At 36.9% G+C, this 23,758-nt stretch overlaps 1 protein-coding gene across 4 annotated transcripts in view; it reads right to left on the bottom strand.

The window, feature by feature from the left end:
- Positions 1–385: 385 nt before the first annotated feature.
- The window catches only part of rtn1b (reticulon 1b), a 35,361-nt gene continuing 11,988 nt past the window's right edge, over positions 386–23,758 (bottom strand). The window contains exons 2-9 of one of the 4 annotated variants that reach the window (XM_081378429.1): positions 20,349–21,080; positions 19,077–19,871; positions 5,726–5,933; positions 5,495–5,633; positions 3,040–3,109; positions 2,376–2,422; positions 2,219–2,277; positions 386–1,408 (exon numbers count right to left, since the gene is read on the bottom strand). In XM_081378429.1, the coding sequence (XP_081234555.1) occupies positions 1,366–1,408; positions 2,219–2,277; positions 2,376–2,422; positions 3,040–3,109; positions 5,495–5,633; positions 5,726–5,933; positions 19,077–19,871; positions 20,349–21,080 (2,093 nt within the window). In that variant the 3' untranslated portion in view covers positions 386–1,365. Of the gene's footprint in view, positions 1,409–2,218; positions 2,278–2,375; positions 2,423–3,039; positions 3,110–5,494; positions 5,634–5,725; positions 5,934–13,762; positions 13,961–19,076; positions 19,872–20,348; positions 21,081–23,758 lie in introns of those variants that run through there. The other 3 variants (XM_081378430.1, XM_081378431.1, XM_081378432.1) reach the window with 3 other exon arrangements.

The following is a 23,758-nucleotide window of genomic DNA, read 5'->3' as shown; positions in this document are numbered from 1 at the left end:
AGTACTTCAATATTAACTTATTTATTATTTACCAAGTCAACAAAGTTTAATTTAAAGGAATTATTATCTATTGTTATTTTAGGCTAAATAAAAGCTAAGCTAAATGGGACATTTATGGGTTTATGTGATGATTGTTATACGTTTATTTAATTTTAGTTAAAATAAGTTTATTAAAGTCTAGGCTAATTGTTGTTAATACATGATTCAATTTAGGTTTGATAGTTTGCAGTGTAGCGCTAAATGTTGGCTTTCAAATATACTGAATGGCTATAACCACTCTTTTTTTTCTCAGAAATTGGATGGAAAAAAATCTATTTAATGTCATTGGCATCATTGGTTAAGACAATATTGTAAGGTGAAAGATGCTCCATGAAACATGAAAAGTACATTTAAGAACATTTATTTTCACATTCAGTATTGAGTACAGCTTAAGTGCAAATAGTTAAGAGTCAATGGCTAAAAGATGAACAACACTTAACAGTACAAAGATTGACAGATTCTAGCTGGCAATCACTCACAGAAGCTTCCTTCTCCTCCCTCTCTTTTGTTTTGTATGATTTTCAAAAAAAAAAAAAGAAAAGATAAATGACTGCACAAAAAAACATGAATCTCTGTAGTGGAGTCCTACGAAAAAGAAACATACTGTAATGCTATAGTGAGCTGACCATATCTAATCAGAACATTGCTAAATAGTTGCGTTTGTGCCCAGATATCATGAACCTCAGCAGATCCACGTGTCTAGCTGACAATGACGATTACTGTGTGTTAATAATGTTTACAGATATAGTGATGGAAGAGGAAAAGCCCCCACCCAAGGCCCTAGACACAAAGAAGCTTGTTTTTTTTTCAAGAAGAGAGTGTCACTGGAGAGCAATAAAGCTGGAGATCCTTCACATACTACAGAGATTTTCAGCACAGCTGAGAAAGCACATAAACTTCAAAGATAAAAAGAGAATTCATCAGCACTTAAGACTCTTGACTTCATGCACTTTATGAGCAACACATAAAATAAAAAAAATCACATCTAGTCTTTTTACCGGATTTGAATAATATGTTTCATGGTTACTTCTACAATTCATCAAGTAGTTGTACTTCTGACTAGATCCTGAATTGAGAAACAACACGCTTTACTTTTTTTGATTCGTTTTTTTCTATGGTTACAAGATGAGGATGGGACTTCTCCTGCACAGCTTTGCCATTGCTCTAGACTTCACAATGTGTACAAAGTAGAACTATGTTCCAGTGATGTTTACTTGTGTCTGTTGTGTGTGTGTGTGTGTGTGTGTACAAAGAGGAACCCTTGATCATCATTCAGTTCTCCCTGCAATGGGTCAGTCTGGGGCTCAGAACCTCCTCCAAAAGGGCCTATTCAGCCTTTCGTTTGGCCCCTGGAATCTTCTCCTGGATCCTGTACAAACAAAAACACAATTATATTACTGTATATTATATTCAGTGTGATTTTTAAAGACAATTATAATTTAAATGATGCATTAAATTGATCAAAAGTGACAGTAAAGACATGTATAATGTTACAAAACATTTCTATTTCAAATTTCTATTTGAACTTTCTATTCATCAAAGAATATTGAAAAAAAAAGTATCTCTGTTTCCACAGAAATATTAAGCCGCACAACTGTTATAATAATAATGTAAGGTTTAGAAGTGGAGTTCATATTTCATATTGGAAAGTTGTAATGCTTAGAATCTAATATGATTTATATTTGAGTTAATTTACTAGAAGTATATTTACAATGTTTAGTCAGTTAATTATTTACATATTTATGTGTTTACATATTTAATACAGTAAGGATATTCTGCTTAATCTACCTCTCTGATTCATTCACGTTTATCTCAGTCTAAGTTCTTGCTTCTGATTGGTTAGTGAAGTCACGGAAAGGCTGTTTAAGGAAGTGTTGTGGTTGTGACGGAGTTCAGTAAAAGTGCCGCTTGAGAAAGTCTTCTGTCTCCATTCTGCTGTTTATGATCATAAAGAGTGATCTACCACCACATACCGAACCCTCACGTTACAATAATAAGCAGAAATGTTTCTTGAGCACCAAATCAACATATTGGAATGATTTCTGGAGTAATGATGCTGAAAATTCAGCTTCGCCATCACAGGAATAAATGACTTAAAAATATATTTAAATAGAAAAAAACCCTATATTTATATACTAAATTACTATATTATATTATAACGCTTAAAGGGAGTACTTACTTTCCTACCACAGAGTTGACTTGGGTCCTTATTAGGTCCAGATACTGATCAATCTGTGCCTAGAGAGAGAAAGATTAAAAAAGTGAGTCATTGTAGTCATGGTGCATATGAATTAAACATGATGCTGTAGTCATGGTGACAAAGGTGCCTCTCTGACCTGGTATTTCTCGTAGACCACCGGCATCGAGAACATGGACACCACCACTGAAGCAAGATGCAAGGTAAATGTTAAAAGACGCAGTAGTCTGTCATTTAAAAAGCATACATTTATCTATATGTTAAATCATAGGTGTAATTTGTGGATGGGACGAAACATCTCACTGCACAGATATACCTAATGCAAATTAAACATGTCAAGTTGAGGATAATTTGTCTTAAATAAGAGGCAATTTGACGCTGGAATGTGTTTTTGAAATCATGCTGAGTGTTTTCTTGCCACTGTTAACAGCGGCGGAACGTTCTCTCTTGGCTCGTGCCCAGTCTTCACACAGACGAGCGCTTTAATCTATCGCTTAATGCCATTGTGGAGACTCTCTGTTCTTTACGGTGAAATCACAAAACAAAATGCACACAAACGTGTCCACGCTGGAGATATATAATCCCTGATTAACATCTTTGATTTTAATGAGGAAAAATAAAACTATACGAGAGTAAACTAAATTTTTAGACATCGTAACGTTTTTTTTTCCTACAATTTTTACATATCTGATATAGCATTGTAATAACTCCCCCCACACTCTCCTGTTTCACCCACTTTTTAAAACAAAGTTACAATACTGTTTCAAATTACATATACATATGGAACTGAATAAACTGCTCACCCATAATAAGAAGAGTGAGACCATTGAAGAGGGCTCCCACATAGGTCAGCAACCACATCAGCACTGCAAACTTGAGGCAAGCAAAAACAACTAGCAGTTAACACACAAACACATACTAGGTATAACATGGTTTATGATGCATTTCTGTGGCAGTAACTAAACCATTATAGAAGTGCACTGACACTCATATAGCAAGAATAAACCAATAAGGTGGTAGATAAACTGCTCTAATTTTCTGTATACTAACTCTTGATTTCCTTTTAACAAATCGATGCTAACTCTAAATTGTAAAATGAATATTCCTGAAATGCACATTTCTGTTTCATATTCATTACCGGTTTAAAGTTTGGGGTCAGTACGATTCTCTTTTTTTTTATTATTAAGTTTAAAAAAAAAATCCAGCAAGGATGTATTAAATAGTTCAAAAGTGACAGTAAAGTCATTTATACAGTTACATAAAAAAATGCTGTTCTTTAGAACTTTCTATTCATCATAGAATCCTAAAAAACACCAGGGTTTCCACAAAAATATTAACTGTTTTCAATAGAGCCCCTAAAGGGACATGGTGATGAAAAGAATTATGAGTAGAGAAGAAAAATTATATGTCAATGCTTTTGCGTTCGCTCACAACATGTTTGCGTTCCTTGAGAAACTATGCGTTAGCTCGTAAAACTTTTACGTTCCCACGAGAAACTGCGCTCTCTCGCAAGGAAGTTTTGCAAGGGACCGCAACGTTTCTTGGAGGAACAAAAAAGTTGTATTATGAAAAAATGTATTTCTCCCCCCCCCCATAATATATTTTTTTCATCACCATGTCCTTTTAGGGGCTCCGTAGTTTTCAACATTGATAATGAAAATAAATGTTTTATAGATCAGCAATTCAGCATATTAGAAGGTTTTCCGAAGGATCATGTGACACTGAAGACTGGAGTAATGATGCTGAAAATTCAGCTTCGCCATCACGGGAATAAATTACATTTTAAATTGTACAAATATTTCACAATATTTCTGTTTTTACTGTATTTATTATTATGAAAAATGCAGCCTCAGTGAGCTTAACCCTTGTGTTATATTGCGGGTCAATTGGACCCGTTTAGATTTTATAGTTGCTGGAAATACTGGTTAACCTATGTTTTTTTTCTTGATATTTTGTGACTTTTTCCTCATTTATCATCATGAACATGCATGCAAAGTTTCAACATGCTGGTGTTTTTTGACATATACAAACAAAATTACTGTTCCTTTCGTGATGTTCGCGGGTCAATTTGACCCACATATTTTAACGCTCTAAGACAACTGTACGGACCCAAAATAAGAACATTTCTTGGTTATACTTTGTTATTTGATTTTTTTACTACCTTATGAAGCTAAAAAATTAGGTTTTCCACACTTATTTCAATACAGAAAAATATTTTGTCAGCCACAGATGGTAAAAATTACCTATCATTTATTTTTTCAAGCTACCTGAAATAATATTAAAACTTTTTTTTTTCTTGATATTTTGTGACTTTTTTTGCATTTATCTTCATGAACATGCATGCAAAGTTTCAACATGCTGGTGTTTTTTTTTTGACATATACAAAAAAAATTACTATTACGTTTGTGATGTTCGCAAGGTCAATTTAACCCCCATAGGCTATTCAAAAGCAACTGTACAGACACAACATAAAAACATTTATTTTATGTATCAACTGGGCATCAACTCCAGTTCTAAAGTGTAAGTGTATCTAAAAGTGCTCTAACCCAAACCAAACACACTTAAAAAAGCTAAATCATGGTGTTCAGAGTTAATTTCAAATTACAAATGAAAATCTTTGGCAGACACAGATAGTAAAATAAGCTCTCATTATATATTCAGGATATCTGAAATATCTTGAGACTTCGACATAGACTGCAGGAAAAATTAGCTCAGATTAATTGATTAATTGTTCAGTTATGATGTTCTAAGCAAAAAAAAAAAAAAAAAAGTAAAAAAAAAAAATGTATATTCAAATATATATAACTATAATATATATTCAAATTTTGTCAAAGCAAAACAGTTTTAAAAAATGTATCTTCAGATATATATTTTTTGGAATATTTGACAAATGTTGATATTAAAAGTTTACAGTTTGTACCTGAATCTTTGTTGTTTTTCATAGTGTGATTTTTGAGGAATTGTATTGAATCCAATGCGGGTCAATTTGACCCGGACCATAAGGGGAGTGCACAGAATTCCAACATAACACAAGGGATAAGAGACTGAATCTTGAACGGTAGCATACGGACTGACAACTGGAGTTCACATAATTTCCTTAAAAATTATAAGTTCACATAATTTCCTGATCACCGCCCATAATTTCTATGCTTTCCTATCAAGTATCAATTTAAGAAAAAAGTCAAAAGTCTATCAAAATCTGACATTTGAAAGATAACTTTACAATCCTGGTGTATATTAAATTGACCGGATGTTCACCTTTAGTGAGTCCACCAGATCCTGCACCAGGAACAGTCTGCGCAGTTCTTTCAGTGTGCTGTTGATATAATACTGGATGTTTTCTGCATACTTCTGCATCTGATCATGGGACAGTGACATCTCCACATCCAGATAAGCTCTGCATCCAGGTGATAAAAACATTGTTAGTAACTCAATGTCTGGCGCACGCACGCACACACACACACACACACACACACACAGCCGTCTTACTTGAAGGGATGTCCCTCGTCTGTTTTCTGCACAGCCTGCAGGACGGACTTGTAGACTCTGAAGCTGATGGTGGCGGAGAGGGCAGCCAGGGCCAGATAGGCCACAACGCTGACCACGCTGAACTGAGTCAGGGAGAAGAGCAGCAGCAGCAAACTGCCAAACAATAGCCCACTCTGCTTCAGGTTCCTCCAGTACAGCAGCTCCATCGCTAGAGAGAGAGAGAGAGAGAGAGAGAGAGAGAGAGAGAGAGAGAGAGAGAGAAGATCAGGTAGGGTCAAAGTCATGCACATTTGGGATTGGTGGTGTTGGTTTACAGTATGCCACAAATCTAATAGTCATTGATTGTTTAAGGATCCTCAATTCAGCATTTAAGACCTACGGTGATGTAACCACTATTGAATCACTCTGCACCAGCGCTGAGTCAGTGATAACACCATTAGAAATGATTACACAAAAAGAGAGGAGTACATACAAAAAAAAAGCCTGGATTCAGTCCGCAGAATGAGACAGAATACGTGTATGTCCCTGCTTTACAATATGCCAAAAGATGCATGTCAAATGAGAAGGATGTCTGAATAGCCTTTAATTGGCAAACAATACTGCATCTGCTTCAGATTCCGAAGTGTGAAACAAGTGAACACTATCCCATAAGGCCACGGGAGCTGAGGAGATTAAAGTTCACCCAAAAATGACATTTCTGAAACCTAATAGGCTAGATTTGAATTTCGCTCTACATGTAAACACATTTACCTGCATTCTGTCAACTTCTTCAGTTTTTGAAGCCTTGAGACCTCAAACAAAAAACTTTCTTGCATTGTCATTTTTTAAACGAGCATAATCAGTCTTTTGGGTAACACTTTATAATAAGTATGCAATAATAAAGTTCTTACAAATCCTTAAAGGAATACTCCACCGTCTTTTCATATTAAACTATGTTATTCCCTTAACTAAGACGAGTTGATACATACCTCTCTCGTCTCAGTGCGTGCACTCAATCGCTCTGGCGCGCGGCGAAACTTTGTTCACTCAGTTCATTCAATACGGGCCAAGCAGAGAAGCTACCAAACACCTCCACGGTTTCCCTATTTAAACACAGTTACTCGCGTAGTGTAACTCGACCTAGGACGGTGACACAAAACAAAACGTTGCGCTTTTCTAAGCGTGTAAAATGGATAACTATATTGTATGGCGGAATACCATAGCAAGTGCTTATGAGCACTTCGACTTGGCGGAGTAATATCTTCACTCGTGAAAAATCCTCTCACCGGCCCCCGCTCCCTCTGGTGAAGATATTACTCCGCCAAGACGAAGTGCTTACAAGCCCTTGCTATGGTATTCCGCCATACAATATAGTTATCCATTTTACACGCTTAGAAAAGCGCAACGTTTTGTTTTGTGTCACCGTCCTAGGTCGAGTTACACTACGCGAGTAACTGTGTTTAAATAGGGAAACCGTGGAGGTGTTTGGTAGCTTCTCTGCTTGGCCCGTATTGAATGAACTGAGTGAACAAAGTTTCGCCGCGCGCCAGAGCGATTGAGTGCACGCACTGAGACGAGAGAGGTATGTATCAACTCATCTTAGTTAAGGGAATAACATAGTTTAATATGAAAAGACGGTGGAGTATTCCTTTAACAAACCATTAGTTTTCAGTTCATTCATTGTCATCTCTACATTGTAAATATATTAATACTAGGCCATATACAAATAGTGAGTTCTTCATTAATTGTCACTGTAATGAACACAACTATTATTGTTTAATTAACTCGTAGTAAAAGGAATTGTTGATTGGTTATTAGGAGTAAATAGTTCTCACTTTAGATTAGGTTAAAGAATGAAGGATAATGTCATTAATTAAGTGCTTTAAACCAAACTTTATTGGACATTAATTGCATTCATATTCAGTGTTCCTTAAAATGTTTACAAATACATTAAACACACACATACACACACGCGCGCGCACACACACACACGGCATATGCTGTTTATGGGAATGCTCCATAGGTGTAATGGTTTTATACTGTAAAAACTGTATATTCTATCCCCCCACTAACTCTACACTTAAACCTACCCATCACAGAAAACTATATAATCATACTATATATATATATATATATATATATATATATATATATATATATATATATATATATATATATACATATATACATATATATATATATACTGTATATATATTGGTACATATACACTGGTATTTATACATTGATTTAAAAAATGTGGTTTCATTGATTTGCAATATGTAATTGCCATGCCAATAAACAAGTGCGGAAAAGGATTCTGTAATTAACCCATTTTCTACATAGCATCAATCCACTGTTTTACCACACCCATTCCAAAGCTCTTCTCACTGGCCTTTGTTTTACACCCAATTAAAGATGATGCAAGACTGAACTCAAGAGATTAAAAATTAGGCAGTTTATCTAGATTAAAATTACAACCTAATAGCAGAAGTTCGCTCTAATCACAGGTATGTGTCTGAGCTAAATGGAGCTTCGTGGTCTAGACAGAGTCCTGCGATCATTTCCTTGAATGTGTGCCTGTCATACTCAGTGACATTATTTTGGGCTGTGCTAAGTAAGAGCTTCTCCTAAACTAGCGCTACGGTGTGGTGGACACCCCTTTTTGCAAAATACAAAGATTCCTGCATCATGTATAATTCATAAGCATATAATTGTACAGCTCATTATAGTCAATGATCAATATTCAGTCCTATTCTATTTATCAGAAGCGAATAAGAAACATAGGTCTTCATTAAACCAAGGCAGTGTTTTTACTCTATTTATATTCAGGTAGAAATCAACAAACAATAGGACACTTGCTCATTTATGCCCACTCTTTCCCATCATGCACCGACACATGCTTGTTTAAGGGGTCATTACGGTGAGCTTCTTATAAAATGTGTGGGCTGTGAAGTTGGCAGTTGAGCTCTGAGATGAAGGGAGCGCGGTCGCCACGGAAACTAGAGAGATGGGTGCAGTGGAGTGAGCAGGGATGCAGTTGCCATAGCGATGGAGCTGCCCCCCCCCCCTCCTCACAGAGCGCTGCCTGCCAGACAGAGTAATAAGGTACTGATGAAATGATGGGGGAGGGGAACAGGAGGTAACACTGGTATGACAGACACACAAGCAAAGACCCTCTTGCTAAAACAGCCTATTGCTGTTACATGCCCCTCGTTCATGAAAGACCTTTGCTTTATATCAAGCTAAAGGACAACAGCAAACAACAGTCCGCTCCTTGAGGGCAAGAATGGCTAAATATAGCTATCGCTGTGTGACTGCAATGAAAATCTTTTATTTTTTTATGATTTTCATTTTTTCATTCTTGCTGTCTATACTTGAGAAGTAGCTAAAAGTGTGTACTAAGACTTGTTTTCAGAGAATAGGCCTATATCCAGTATACAGCATACAGTATTGGCAAATTGGCTTTTTTGTTGTTGTTTTAAGCATGTTTGAGCTTAAATCTTAATATCTTAGTTTTGCTTTTCAAGTAAATTTATCTTGTTTTAATTTACAATGTGGTAAATAAATTAAATTACATTAAGTTAATATCTTACACGATTTTGCTTCTCAAGTGTTCTCAAGTCTCAAGTTCTCAAGTCTTATGTTTTGGTATTTTACTGAGAAAAGACAAATAAAATCAAAACAAATATATAAAAAAACATTAGAAGAAATCTAAATGTTTTGAGTATATTATATTTTGCTTCTTAACCTGGTTTTAGCACTTTCTGTGTGAATACACACACACACACACACACACACACAAAATAATGGACATGATTCGAAAAGGTTAAATGGTCCTGGAAAAAATAGTCACACTTATATTGTTTGGGGTCAACAATGGCCACATTGGAAATGAATGGGAGAGGAATTTCATCTATTGGAAACTTTTTTACTGCGTACAAACAAATTCTTACTGAAAGCAAATTTTTTGAGATATCAACTTAACATTTGGAACACAGCTTGCTTAGATTTATGGATTTGATTTTCTCAGTTTTAGAGTAAAACGGTTTTTTTTTTGAAAATATATAGCCTATGTCATCTAAACATTTTATTTTTGTGCATTTTTCATAACAATAAGTTCACTTTTTTAAAAACTTTTTTCACTTCAGCAATAATCTGCCAAGAGTTGTTTTTAAAAAGAGACCAAACAAACTTAAGTCTGTGCTCCAAACTATTCGAGATATATGACAGTTTAAGTTGGAAATTTCATTTTCAGGTCAAAAAGTGAATAAATGGATATATAAAAATATAATAAAACTAAAATATAGTTCAATAATTTAATTGAAATAATAATAAAAAGAATCTGTCATTTTTGACCGCAAACAGTACCAGAGGGTTAAGTACATTAATCTTGTTTAAGGATGTTTAGATATTAAATACAGGATATTGACAGATATTTTATTTTGTGCAGTGTGGATATGGTTGAAAAAACACTTACAGGAACTTTTTAAGAAAAATGTGACCTTCATCCCCTAAAATTAAGTTTGAGATGTAGCAGAACAGTGATCTAAATCCAACCAAGGTGGGATCCAAATAAAAACACATGGTCTAACAAACCATCCTCGTCATAAATAGGACTACACACAAGAGAATGCTGTTTAACACAAACAATTTATGTGGTTGCTTTAGGCTTCTGTGGTTATATATCGCAAGCCTAAATTCAGATTGGATAGTTATTTTAGGGTCATGCTCCATTGTAGACACACAGCCTGCTTCTGACATCAGTGGATCAAACTCTTAAAACAAAGAGATCACTTCAGACAGCCCATGACAGCCCTAACATTATTACACACTAGACACTAATCTGGATGACAACAATCTTGGCATGGGACAGAGAGATGCAGTAAGGCACCAGCGAACAACATTTCTCTGCTATCAATAATGAACGCTCTTTGGGTGTGATCCCAAACAGCCTCCAGATAAACGTAAAAACGACTCGGCCTGGTAATACAGTGAAGAAAACATCACCGATGCCACAATGAGACAGAAAGAAACTCAAAAGTCAGCAGTAATTAATGGCTCTGTTTAATCACTCCTCTAGACTGGTTCATCTTACTGCCCTATATGGGACATACGTCTATTGGGCATACATGTATGCTCTTACAATTGTAATACAGGTTAGACTTGAGATATTAGGCAAACTTAGAGATGTAATATATATATTCTTGCTTAAGCATCTGCTGGCTAGCATGATAAAACACTGCTGTATAAGATCCTGTCCCAAATAGAGCTCTAAGTCCTTGTGGTCCTCCTCCAAATCCACTTTACTCATTTAATGCTGTATAGGTTATTTGGTAGCAGAGCCTACCTCAGAAAGTGCACATTTGAGGCTCTTGAGCTCCTTCTGAAACCTAAAATGTCAAATTTGCTTTGAAATGATATGTACTGTGAAAAGCGCTATACAAATAAATGTGAATTGAATTGAATAGTTATTATAAATGATTTATCCATGCACATCATAATTTTTTTTTTAAATTCATGTACCCTCATAATCTTTAATCAAAATAACTTTCCCTCCCTCTCGCAGCAAATTTTTTAATTCAAAGGAATACAAATTTAAATGATTATCATTTATACACCCTTATGTCATTTCCAAACCAGGACTTTCTTTCTTCTGCAGAACATAAAATAAGATATTTTGAAAATGTCCTATATATACGAATATAGTCATACAGGGGTTTAGAAATGGCATGTGAGTAAATGATGACATAATTCTCATTTTTGAGTGATCACTTTAAGCAGTGTTGCTGAGAGACAAAGCACCACACATGTATCTTGAACAATGAGCTTCTATATTATTATGGGATATTCTGACCCACAGCAATGACTACTACAAACATCTGAAGAGTCAACAATAACCATCTTTCACAAATGTAAGTACCACACATTGATTCGTCTTGTCATTTTACCAAGAAAAACTGGGGGGGATGAATATGGAAAAATAGACCTTTGACCAACATAACACTAACACAAATGGCTGCTATGTCCTCCAACATCATGTTCTGATCACAATATTAAAGTTGATATGGATCCAAGATCAGTGAGATCATATGACACTGTTTTAAGCCTGGCTGACAAATGCCTCTTATATCCTCCATTGAATAACCACTAGTGTTTACCACACCTTGAATTCTACGTTCGATATTTCCAGAGTAGGACTATGCAGTCTTAACCAGAAATCAATTATTGGGAGAATCTGAAATGAAAAACTAGAAGGTTTGAGTTTGGGAATGTATGTTGGATCAATCCAGAATTATCTGGTCCAATCTTTGGTTCCAAGTTTTTATCAATTAGAATAGTGCTAGAACTAACACATTTGCCAGTGTGAAGTAATCAAATCTGTTTTATGATTTGCAGTTAATGGAAGAACTGGAAGATATCATTTTGGACTAGTACCAAATGACCATCAGAACAGTAACAGCCAATGTGGCCCCTCAAGCCACAGATTTGACTAAACTGCATACTTGAGAGAAGACTGTGAGAAGAAACAGAAACTGCTGACTTAAGAGAAGCCAGCACCTTTGCTGCGGTGTGACTTTATAGCGCTAAATCAATACCTATAGGACACAGACAATCCTGAGCCAACAGGCACGACTATAGAAGGAGATGGCAAAAGAACACAAGTCCCAGTGCTGACACAGGCACATCTTCATTAAACAGTAAACTTAAACCATTAAAATAGTGAGAAATGTTTGTTTTTAACATCTTCATATCTGTTTTAATTTTGGCAATGGCTTCGTGTTGCAGTGCCAACAGAGCAGTGTTTTCTCAACTCTAAAGAGGCACTAAATCCCACTAAAGCTCAATTTATCTTAATTCAGGCAATAATGATAAATTAGATAGGACAGACAGATAAGATAGAAATTATAGAACAATGGAAATAAAATATAAGATAGATAGATAGATAGATAGATAGATAGATAGATAGATAGATAGATAGATAGATAGATAGATAGATAGATAGATAGATAGATAGATAGATAGATAGAGTATATTAATCCAGGTCAATGTTCATTTCTACATGTACAAATACTTTTATAAATTAAAATTAAACTACATTAATAAATGCTGTAAAAATGTGTTCATTGTTAAAGTGTTTCCAAAAATCTGAAATATAAAAGGAACAAAGACTGAATGCCATTAACATTTAGAAACTCTAATATAAAAAGTCAAATATTCATCAAAATAGACCTATTTATGTTTATAAGCCCTTGAACTGCCAGCAATGCGAAATGCTCAATATATAAATAGCCACAACCAGAAACCCTCCCTCTTAAATTGTTCTAGTTTTCTTCCTGATGATAGAGTCTCTCTAACGTGATAGTCTAGGCATTGGATTGATTAAAGTGATGGATGCATAGTTGTCTTCAAGTGGATAGTAAATAAATGACAGCAATAACGCACTTTTATTATACACATAAAACACATGCATATGTATCCATTATCCAATCCATTCTTTCACAGAACAAGCAAAAAGAGGGGCTTACATTTAGGCAAACACCACGAGCTATATCCAGGTAGCCACACCCTATACCTCTCTCTTTCTTCTTTTCTTTATTTCGCTTTCTGCTCCCTATGCAGCCTGAAGGCCTTTATGATCAACACAGGAACAATCAGAGAAATGTAAAGAAATACAGCTCTTTGTGGAACTATCCGCATCTAAATGCCCATCTGACCTGAAAATGAGGCAGTCATGCACATCATTGGCAATTAATTCTAATCAAACACACCCAGAGTATATGAATTCAGTAAGGATCCACTAAGTACAATAAGAAGGGGGTAGAAGAAGGGTGTGCCCAGCTGTCTCAAGCTCCCACCCCCCCCAGTCTGCCGCTCGTATGCCCATGATGGCGGTGGCCTCGATGCGGAAAAAATGCGAAAGAGTGCTTGAGCATCTTCCAGAATCCCACATGCACCTGCCCCTAAGAAAATCCAGCAGCCCTAATAAATCAAACCCTTTTTTGTCCAGACATGCGCATGCATCTTCTTCACCCCGGACCCCCTTTCCTCCACACGCACTCACAGTACCCTTGCTCTTCCAGTTGCTCCAGAAACCTTCAGTCTTGGTCGAGTCTGCGGCTGCCATGGTGCTGGCCTGCATGCTAGGCTGGGTGAGGGGAAGGACTGCGAATCGCTTTCTGCTAACGCTACTGCTACAGCCTCTCCGCTCCTCGCTCCGTATCTGTCGTTATCTCTCTCTGTGCTTCTCTCTCGCTCAGCGGTTCACATCAGTGCATGAATGACCCATAGGAGGAGGGGACCGAGAGGGGAGGGGATGCAGGGATGGAGGAGGGGAGGAATATGAGTTTATGGTGATAGTGCTGCCCACTGGTGGAGGAACTGATTTAGTTGAAGGCAGATATTTGAGGGAGGGGCAAAGCGTCATGATTGACAATCATTACTGACAATCTTTTCTTCCTTATTTTGATGTATATCCGAGTGAAACGGCTTCACAAAAAAAAAAAAAATGTAGGATGGGACTTGATTTGTCCATCAGAAATTGACTGAATCATTGTGGTTTGCTACTGTTGTGATCTCACGTGAGTGACAGGTTCTCCCTCCCTCATGCCAGTAAACGCATCATCAGAGAAGAGAACAGATTTTGTAACAAAAGGGAGGAAAAGTTACTTTGATTTATGTTTATGAGTGCACATGGATTAAAAAAAACTATAATCTATAAAAAAGAATAGTAAATTTTGATTTCATAGTGCCTTTAAAGGAAATCAAGAACCTTGACAGTCCCTGGCCACCATTCGCTTTCATTGTATGTAAAAAAGCAGCGTAAACATATTGCTAAACATCTGTTTTTGTGCTTTACGTAAGAAATCATACTGGTTTGGAATGACACGAGGGTAAATAAATGGCACATTTTTTTTGGGTCACTGTCTATTTAAGACTGCAGACAGACACTAAAGTAGATGGATGAAATATTTGTTTTCCTCTCTCTTTCTCATCTTCAGTCTTTTAGATGGGAGACTAATCCCAACTAATCCTCTTGAAAAGAGTGAAATCTGGTGGTAAACATTGCTGCACAACTATTTTTCTCGTTCAGAGCAAAGGCTCATTCCGTACTCATCGCATCATATTTGATGAATTTCACTCTAGACTGCTATAACAGTGAGAGTGTGTGTGTGTTTGTGTGTGTGAGGAAGGAGCCTCATGAGATATGGAGAATGACTCAGCACTCTCGGTTAAAGGAAACAGGATGAGCTCACGTGGTCAGAGATGGACTTGCCATATGACATTTTCAGATGGGCAAGACTGACTTGGCATTTTTTTTGTGTTTGTTTTTGAAAGAAGTCTATTTTGCATCAACGCTAAATATAGTAAAAACAGTAATATTGTGAAATATTACAATTTAAAATAACTGTTTTCTATTTGAATGTAATTTATTCCCGTGGTGGCAAAGCAGAATTTGCAGCATCATTACTCCAGTCCTCAGTGTCACATGATCCTGAAAATGTACAATATTTGTTCTATATAGTTAGATCCTGCCTAAACTACTCTCTTGCTGCAACAACCATTGTGACAAATGGCTGGGAAAGTCATAAATAACAAAAACCTCTCCTTATTTTTCACATCATGAATTGAATAAACCTTTTAATATTAGCCATGAGCCATGTTTTTTTTTTAAATCTCAGACTATAAAGTCTTATCTATAAATCACTTAATCATGGTCTCTGATTCTAGTCATAGTGGCAGACTGTAATGAGACACTTCAATGCACAGAGAACATCCACCATGATCCCATATGTCATGCATAGTAAGAGATAACAATAACTGCACCTAATTAATTTATCATACAAAAGAACAGCACATCATTGTGAATTATGCATTATCTTTGACATCTTTAACTCAAAGGTTTAGCATTTAATGCAAGACCAAACAAAGGAAATTGGCATATGTATAATGTCTGCGCCTCAGCTTCCAGTAAACACATCACACATTAAATGCCAGGGGCCTTTAAAAGTTAAATAATTGATAGAGACAGAATCAAGCATAAGATAAACTAGAAAGGCACATATAAATAACTGCTTATTTTTGCCATTCTAAATGTAATGATTAATGATCAGTTTAGAGTGGGTACAGAACCTCTGAACACATTGAAAAAGCTCAAATAATTAAAATTTTTTTTTACAGAATTTAAGGGGGAAAGCTGCTGTTAATGATAACCTCATGAGGAAAATGTGACGAATGCAAAACCTGGTTAAAATACTGCATCAGTAGATGAAAACAGGGAATGCAACACATCAAAGAAACCTTAAAGAAAGATGTACTGTTTTCAACTGGACAGAATGATTTCAAAAGGATCATGTGACACTGAAGACTGAAGTAATGGCTGCTAAAAATTAAGCTTTGCCATCACAGGAATAAATTATATTTTTAAATATATTCAAATATAAAACAGCCATTTTAAATTGTAATCATCTTTCATTCACAATATAACTATTTCACTGTACTTTGATCAAATAAATGCAGCCTTGGTGAACACTTCTTTCAACAGCATAAAAAAGAATCTTACCGACCCCAAACTTTTGAACCTTAATGTACGCACAATGGCACACAGGAACACATACAGGCCAGAAAACACATCGGTTTCTGATGTGTTATAGAGATCAAAATCTATATTTTATACAAGCACACACTATGATAATGCATTATCAAATGCACAACCCCTCTCCAGTCTCAGCGAGACAATGACTGTGCACATGGTAAACTGAGCCCTCTGCTGGAAGAAATTAGCAGTGATACCCATCCTCAGTTTGTGCACATGCGGTTACAAGAGCCATCTCATTTCTAGAGGCTTCTGTGAGACACTGAGCTCAAGAGAGGAGGGGGGAAAGGGGGTGCGGTCAGACACAGACTGTGGCACCATACCTAATTTGCAGACTAATTTGCAGACACACATACAATGGTCTGCAGGCAACAACAGTGAAGTCAGTCTGCTTTTACAAACAGTTCTCCTTGATTAAGGGTGTTGTAAAGAGGAATATAGACTGAAAAGCATCATATGAAACATTGATAAGAATTGATTATAAGACAAACATAAAATTTCCAATTACATTAGTACTGCATTACAGAAGGATTTAGAGCTGTCCGTCATCCACCGTGATACATGTGATAGTCTGAACCTCAAATGAAACGCATATCAAGGTCTTTTTATCGCACTGTAAGATCTGTGCAATGCCTTCTCATCCCACTGCAGTGTGGCTATGTAATCACAAGACGGCAGCACTCATTGGTCACAAATGTAGCAGACAGAAACTAACCTGAACCACATGGGGAGGCTTTGAAACAACAAAGCTGTTCTTCAAACAACAGTCCAGCCCAAAGCATTGATGACGTAATGACTTCAACATATAAAAACAAATGACGTACTCATTCACTAATACACTGAAGTAAATAATTATTTATTTTAAGCCAAAACTAACATGAATCATTTAACATTTATAAAAATGTATATATATATATATATATATATATATATAAAATCAAAATAATTATTTAAACAATAATTCATTTTCTAATGTTTTTTGTTTCTTGTGAAAATACAAATTTCTTGTGAACTACTGGGATGTGATCCAATCACTAAAAGAATGAAAATGTTTTCAATAAATCTGTTTGTAGGACTGTTGTAGGTCAGCCAGATCTTCTATAATAATTTTTCAGTTTCACACAAGATATTTCCACTGAGTTCTGCCGATCCCTGATGACACAACAGCAGATGCAGGGAGCAGTCAGGTGTGAAATAAAATCTAAAACATTAGTCGCCTAACTAAAGACACAGGGGACTGTGTGAGAAATGTGTGTTGTAAAATTGATATAATATTTCATGTGCATGACCTTCTGGAGGTCTGGAGATGATTAGAAATGTTATATCACACTGTGTTGTATTTCTCTGGACCGATGCTGTTGGATGTCGAGGGATCTTGGTGAAAAAGCAGAATTGACACGTGAAGTAAACAGTTGAGCAGGAAATGCCTCTATGAAACCTGAGTCCAGTGTATTTTTTTTAGTGTTCTGACACATCAGAACTGTTGGGTCACACAAAAACATTATCCTAAATTTAGTAATAACATCTCTCCCTTCTTCAGATACTGAGTGACGCTGAGCTACAATCACATTATCTACATCTGTTAGTCTGTTAGACTTGTACGATTTATGCTGGACTAAAGCATTTATATGACATTTTAAATACACAAACTATTGTTCTATTGACTGACTGAAATTAAACTTTTAAAGTGCATGTGAATGAACTGATGAACCTGCATGTTAAATACTACAATTAATTTAATGTAAGGAAAATATTAGCTGTAAACTGTCAGCTGGCCTGTGCATGCCCAGGATTGAGGCATTGAAATGTGTTTTTTCCTGCTTCTAAAGCCAATGGGAGTTTCCTCCTAGCAGGGTGAGGCCAATAAGTGTGAGTCAGTTTTTTATTTTAATTTCAGTGTATCACAGACTTCTGGCCTTAAAGTGACAGTTCACCCAAAAAATGAAAATTCAGCCATCATTTACTCACCCTCACGTCATTCCAAACCTGTATGATTTTCTTTCTTCAGTGGAATACTATTTTGAGAAATAGTATTTTTTGGTACAAACAGGGCTGTCGCTAGTAGGGTGAAAGGTGGTTACGAATTCAACTATGATTACCAAAATATCTTCTTTTGAGCTCCACAGAAGAGAAAAAGTCATACATAACAGAATTTTCTTTAATTTGAAAATCATTTGAATTTAAAGAGTAATTTGTGCAGTTTTAAATTAAAAGAGGCCATGAAAACACTCAAATTCTTGTCTAGATGCATTTTTAAAAGATTTCAGTTGTCCTTACTGTAGTCTTTTTACAATGTCATATAAGCGGTAATAAGGTGATCATATTAGCAAAATTTTGCGGACAAAAAGGTTTACATTATCTATTTTCAAAAAGTGTAGTGATGTACGAAGCAACAACAATAGCAACAACAACAATAAATGTGACCATACATTTATTCTGACAGAAATTGTTCCAGTCTGTTTTTGCAAAGTTGAACTAACAGACCTAGATATTGCAATTGTAGGTTGGCATCGTCCAGCATGTTTACACATTAATCCGACTACAATTGGCTTCACATTGTGCACTTGCTCCGAAAGACAGAGGTGATGATGTGCATTTAATCCTTTAAATATTCGATTACGCATTGTGTCATGCATACTCAGATAGATGGAAGAAGATAGAAGTTCAACTACGCAAAAACCCTCTGTAGCTCAATAGTAACTGTGCACTTAAATGCAATATAGTTACTGTCAGAACTTGTGTGTTGTGTGACCATTAGTGATTGGGGAACGTGTTTACCTTTCTCCCTGGATAGACCCTGGAAGATGACAGGTGGTACGGTCATTCTTGCAGAGCCCCTGCGGCCTTGACTGGAGCGCCTTCTTTCTTTCTGGTGTACCTCCCCAGCAGGATGCTCCACCTTCAGCTCTGGCAGGCTGGGACTGGGGGTTGTGCTGCTGGGTTTAGGCTTCTCTTCCATGGTGGATGTTTTCTCTTTAGGAGCGCTGGTTGGGGCTGGAACGGTCGGAGGAGGTGTAGTGGGAGTCATAATGGGTTCTTTAGTTGCAGAAGTCAGGGTTGTGGGTTTTTTGACCAGCTGTGGGCTCTCCTTGAAGCCCTTTGTGGAGTTGTGGGTCAATCTTTTGGGACTTTCCTCTCCGCAGGACTCCAGAGCCAGTTCACTGTCCAGCTCTGCTTCACGCTCTTCCCTCAAGATGCTGTACTGCATAGTAGGGTTTGGGGTAAACGCAGGAGTAGAAGACGGGACAGGCGCTGTAGCTGTGGTCGATGGAGAGGTGCTGGGACTCTTACTGAAGCTCATGTAGCCAGAGCTGGGAGCTTGTGGACTAGGCTCTTCAGACACCATCTCAATCTCAGAGTCGCCAGATTCTGCGCTGCTACCCTCGACATCCTGGGAGGAAAGAGGCAAGGTGGGTTTTGGAGGAGAAGTCTTCATTTCCATTGGGGAACTGTCTTGCTTGGAAGCAGGTTGAGAGGGTGAGGTGGGTGACGTTTGAGTCTTGTCTTGGAAGGAGCTCATTATTTTAGTTTCACCAGCCAGGATATTTGGTTCTGATGGAGAGTCAGAGTCTTCTATAAAGAAAGAGAGGGAGAGAGAAAGGAGAGCGAGTGTTTTTTAAAAAGGTAAGGTGTCTTGTGGCCATATGCTCTGCCAAGGCACCCAACAGTGTTAGCAAATGTGTGATATATTGTTAAAAATGTGTAATGTACATGTACTATACTTGGATAGTATAACTGAAGCCTTGGTGAGCATAAGAAACTTTCAAAAACATAAAAATTCTCCAGTCTTTTGAACAGTAGTCTACTCTGAAAACATTATTGATGTTTCTCACCACAGTTTCCTTTGGATTTTATGTTGTAAAGATGCTCATTTGTCAATCACTTTAGATAAAAGCGAAGTTAAATAAAAAAAACTGAATAAAATGTATGAAAGTTCCCAGATTGACAAGTACACCTACACAGGACCATAAGGTCAGCTAGCAGAGGGGATTAACGATGGTGTGGTGGATACATTGCAGTGAAGTGCTTGTGTGGGATGATGATGCTTACCTGTAGGGGGTGTAGATGACTCAGGGCTTTCATCCTCTGGCTCTGAGAGGGTGACGGTGGGCACTCCCTCCAGCCCAAGACTCAGGATACTCTCCTTCTCTGACACTGTAAATGTGGGGCTGTGCTGGACTGTGGTGGTCGATTCAGATGTAGGTGGCATTTCTGTCAGAGTGATCTTTACTGGACTGGCACTGCTGCCGGTACCTGGAGACCTATAGGGCTGATAATCAGACAGTTCTTCATCAGATGGTTCCTCCACATATGGGAAGGTCTGAGAGTCCAGAACTTCTGCAGAGCCAATGTCCTCCACATCCACTTCTACCGGTGATGGGCTCTTCTCCAGTTTAGTGTACTGGGTGGGCTCTGAGAGGCCGCTCATCCTCCAGTCCTCCAGGGGGCGCTGTGAGCTACAGGAGTCCTCTTTACGGCTGATGTCCATGTAGTTGTAAGAAGAGTCAAAAGTTTTCTCAGAGTCATGTATCTTGTGAGAGCTGTCAGTCGGGTCTGCACTGGATTTTATCTCGATGCCGGAGTCCGAGGTCAACGTGAGAGAATGGGATCCAGAAATGAAGTCATCAGTGCGGGATGTATGTTTGTCACCAGATCTGCCCATGCTGCCAGAAAGGTAGGAGGTGTCTTCATGTGAGCCATAGCTTTGATTGGACAAGAGGAAGGTGTACAGGTCATCCCCGTCATCAGTGGATTTCTTCTGGAAGTTTGAATCTGATTTATCTGCATGAGAAAAGAGGAGCATGAGCAAGACTTTTAAATAACGCATTTTAACATAGAGTAAACCATGTTTAAACAATGATTATTCTATAAAATTAGTGTCATTATTCAGTCAAATCTAGTAAAAAATATTCTGGGGAACGTAAAAGTTTGCGAAAGAATGCAAAAGCATTACAACGTATTTTCGTATTTTGTTCCTCCCATCTCATATTTTTGTTATCTAGCCTACATTATCTAATTTTTGATTTTATTGAATTCCTCATATGTATTGCATATTAATTGTCTCAAAAACAATAGATTATTTTCACATTTTATGAATTTATAAAAAAATTTTTTTATCAAAATTATTCATTTATTTATAATTTATTGTACTGTTGTTTACATAATTTGATTATTATATAGTAAAATAAATGCAGAATCCTTGATGAGAACTGCACAACAGAGTGGCGGTTTGACCTCTATTGCATATTGTGCCTCACAAAGCTCTTACATCAAGTGACCTCGGGGTGAATTAGACTGTGTGCATGTGTTGTTTGTGAAATTCCGATGTTAGAAAGAGGATGTGTGTCTGTTTCAGGTAGTCATTTTGTTGTCCTCCAGAAGGCTTTAGTGGGGTGTAGCAGTGATAGGTCTTATCAGCAGTCCGTGACAGCACCATCAAACCCCCCTCCACACCAATTGTCCTTGTCTCTAAGTCCTGCTCATCACATTCCCTGTCTTTCTGTCCTTCTCTCTATTATTGTGACTATTTGTGGCAGATGACAGTTTTCCAGTTCAATGTGTATCTGAAGGTCGACTGCAGTGCTATCACATAAGGGCAGAAGAAGCACACACACACACACACACACACACACACAAAATTCTGAATCTGTCCCCTAACCCTGTTTACCTCATGAGGAACAAAAATGTCCCCACAAGGACAAGAATTTCAGATATTGCCATCTTTGTGGGGACACACACACTGTGAGATTTCAACTAGGGATCAGTCTAAAACAAGAAGGAATATACTTTTTAATATATTAAGGAATATTTTTAATATATTAAAAAAGAGAATCTCCAATAAGTTACTTCCCTTTAAAGGTGATGAGTGTTGTTTTTTCAATGTTAAAATAGACCATATTACCCTTCCTGTCACAGTGTAATGTGCAGAGACAAAGGTCAGAAATGATCCAAGCTTGAGGCAAAAACTAAAACTTTTGCAACTGAAAGTGATGAACATGTTCCAGATATTTAAGATGTGTGAGCAGAACTGTCTCTGTAATGTTTTATCTGTTATATAACATTTTTATCTTATGTATAATATTATCATTCACAATAGCTGATGTAGCTGCCTATGGGTTTAGTGACTCAGCAGATCACAATGATTGTTGTTGAATGTTGAGCTAATAAGAAGTGTCTTTTGTTAAAAAATTTTAATAAAATCATCCCTAAAAACAATTCCAACAACTCCAAAACCAGAAACAGTGATTGGATCAAAATCAATACATTGCTGAACTGTATAATCTAACATGATAGGGTAAGAGGAGCTCCAAACCGTTTGATTTCAATCATTATTTTTTCAATCCATGTGGTGTGGTGCCAAATAAATCCACATTTAAAACACACTAATATTTACAGTTTATAGATATCACTTTGAAGGTTAACTTGATGAAGGTTAGCTTTAAGTGATAGTTCACCTAGTTCAACTTGAGGACGAGTAAACGATAACAGAACTTTCATCTTTGGGTGAACTATCCCTTTAATGATTAAATTGTTAAAAATATTGTTCAGTTATCTTACTGTCTTTCAAAGTATGTGCATTATCAGCACTATCCCTGAATCTGATCATGCTAAGTGAATGGATGAATGAACAGATGGAGCGGAGGAGAGAGTTGAGAAGATGGATGGATGAGTACGTATGTGTCAGTAATATTACAATTCTGTCAGGACCACTATCATCAAATACGATTGACAATTAGCATTCAGTTTGGATTGGCGGTATGGTTCTGTTCTGGGCAAGAACTCTCTGCGCATTCATGCAGCCTAGCATGGATAAGAGCAGGGAGAACAGCAATGACCCCCCTTTGGGATAAACAGAACAGAACCAACATTAATGTATGCAAATATATTTAATTCAATATTTTAAAGTACAACATTTTTGTCTGATTCAGGGTTAATCAGAATGCCAAATCCTGACTGATGAGAGGAGGAGCTTAGGATGGAGGAGGGAATTGGCTCCTGAGAAACGTGATAGCTGTTGATAATACTGAAGGAACGTATACGGTGATAGGCGTCATATTCCTATAGGTAGACGTGGATCAGCTAAGAGTCAGCTGATGCGAGCTTGACTAACGTGACATGCCAGAACTGACGCTACGCTTGAATTTTGAACATTTCAATTGTTTTTTTGTTTTTTTTTAGATTTCAGATCAATTCAGGTTTTAGTTTTGAAAATGACTTAAATTTCACTAAGGTAATTTTAATTTCCCTTATAACAGAACCACAAATTGTACCATCTGCTTGTGATGAAAATACACATTATAACAGCATCATACCTAAATAACAATAACTAGCCTAAATTACCTTTGAAATTTAGTTTTAGTTCAGTTTTTTGTTCAAAAACCCATTTTTATTTTAGATCAAATATTTCAGGATCAGGGGTGCGTTCTCCGAAACTACCTTAACGCTACGTCGTTCTTAAG

The sequence above is a fragment of the Scardinius erythrophthalmus genome (genome assembly GCF_964197995.2).
Source record: "Scardinius erythrophthalmus genome assembly, chromosome: 11".
Classification (NCBI taxonomy): Eukaryota; Metazoa; Chordata; class Actinopteri; order Cypriniformes; family Leuciscidae; genus Scardinius; species Scardinius erythrophthalmus.
The sequence above is the reverse complement of the archived record's forward strand: the minus strand, read 5'-3'. Positions and strand labels throughout refer to the sequence as shown.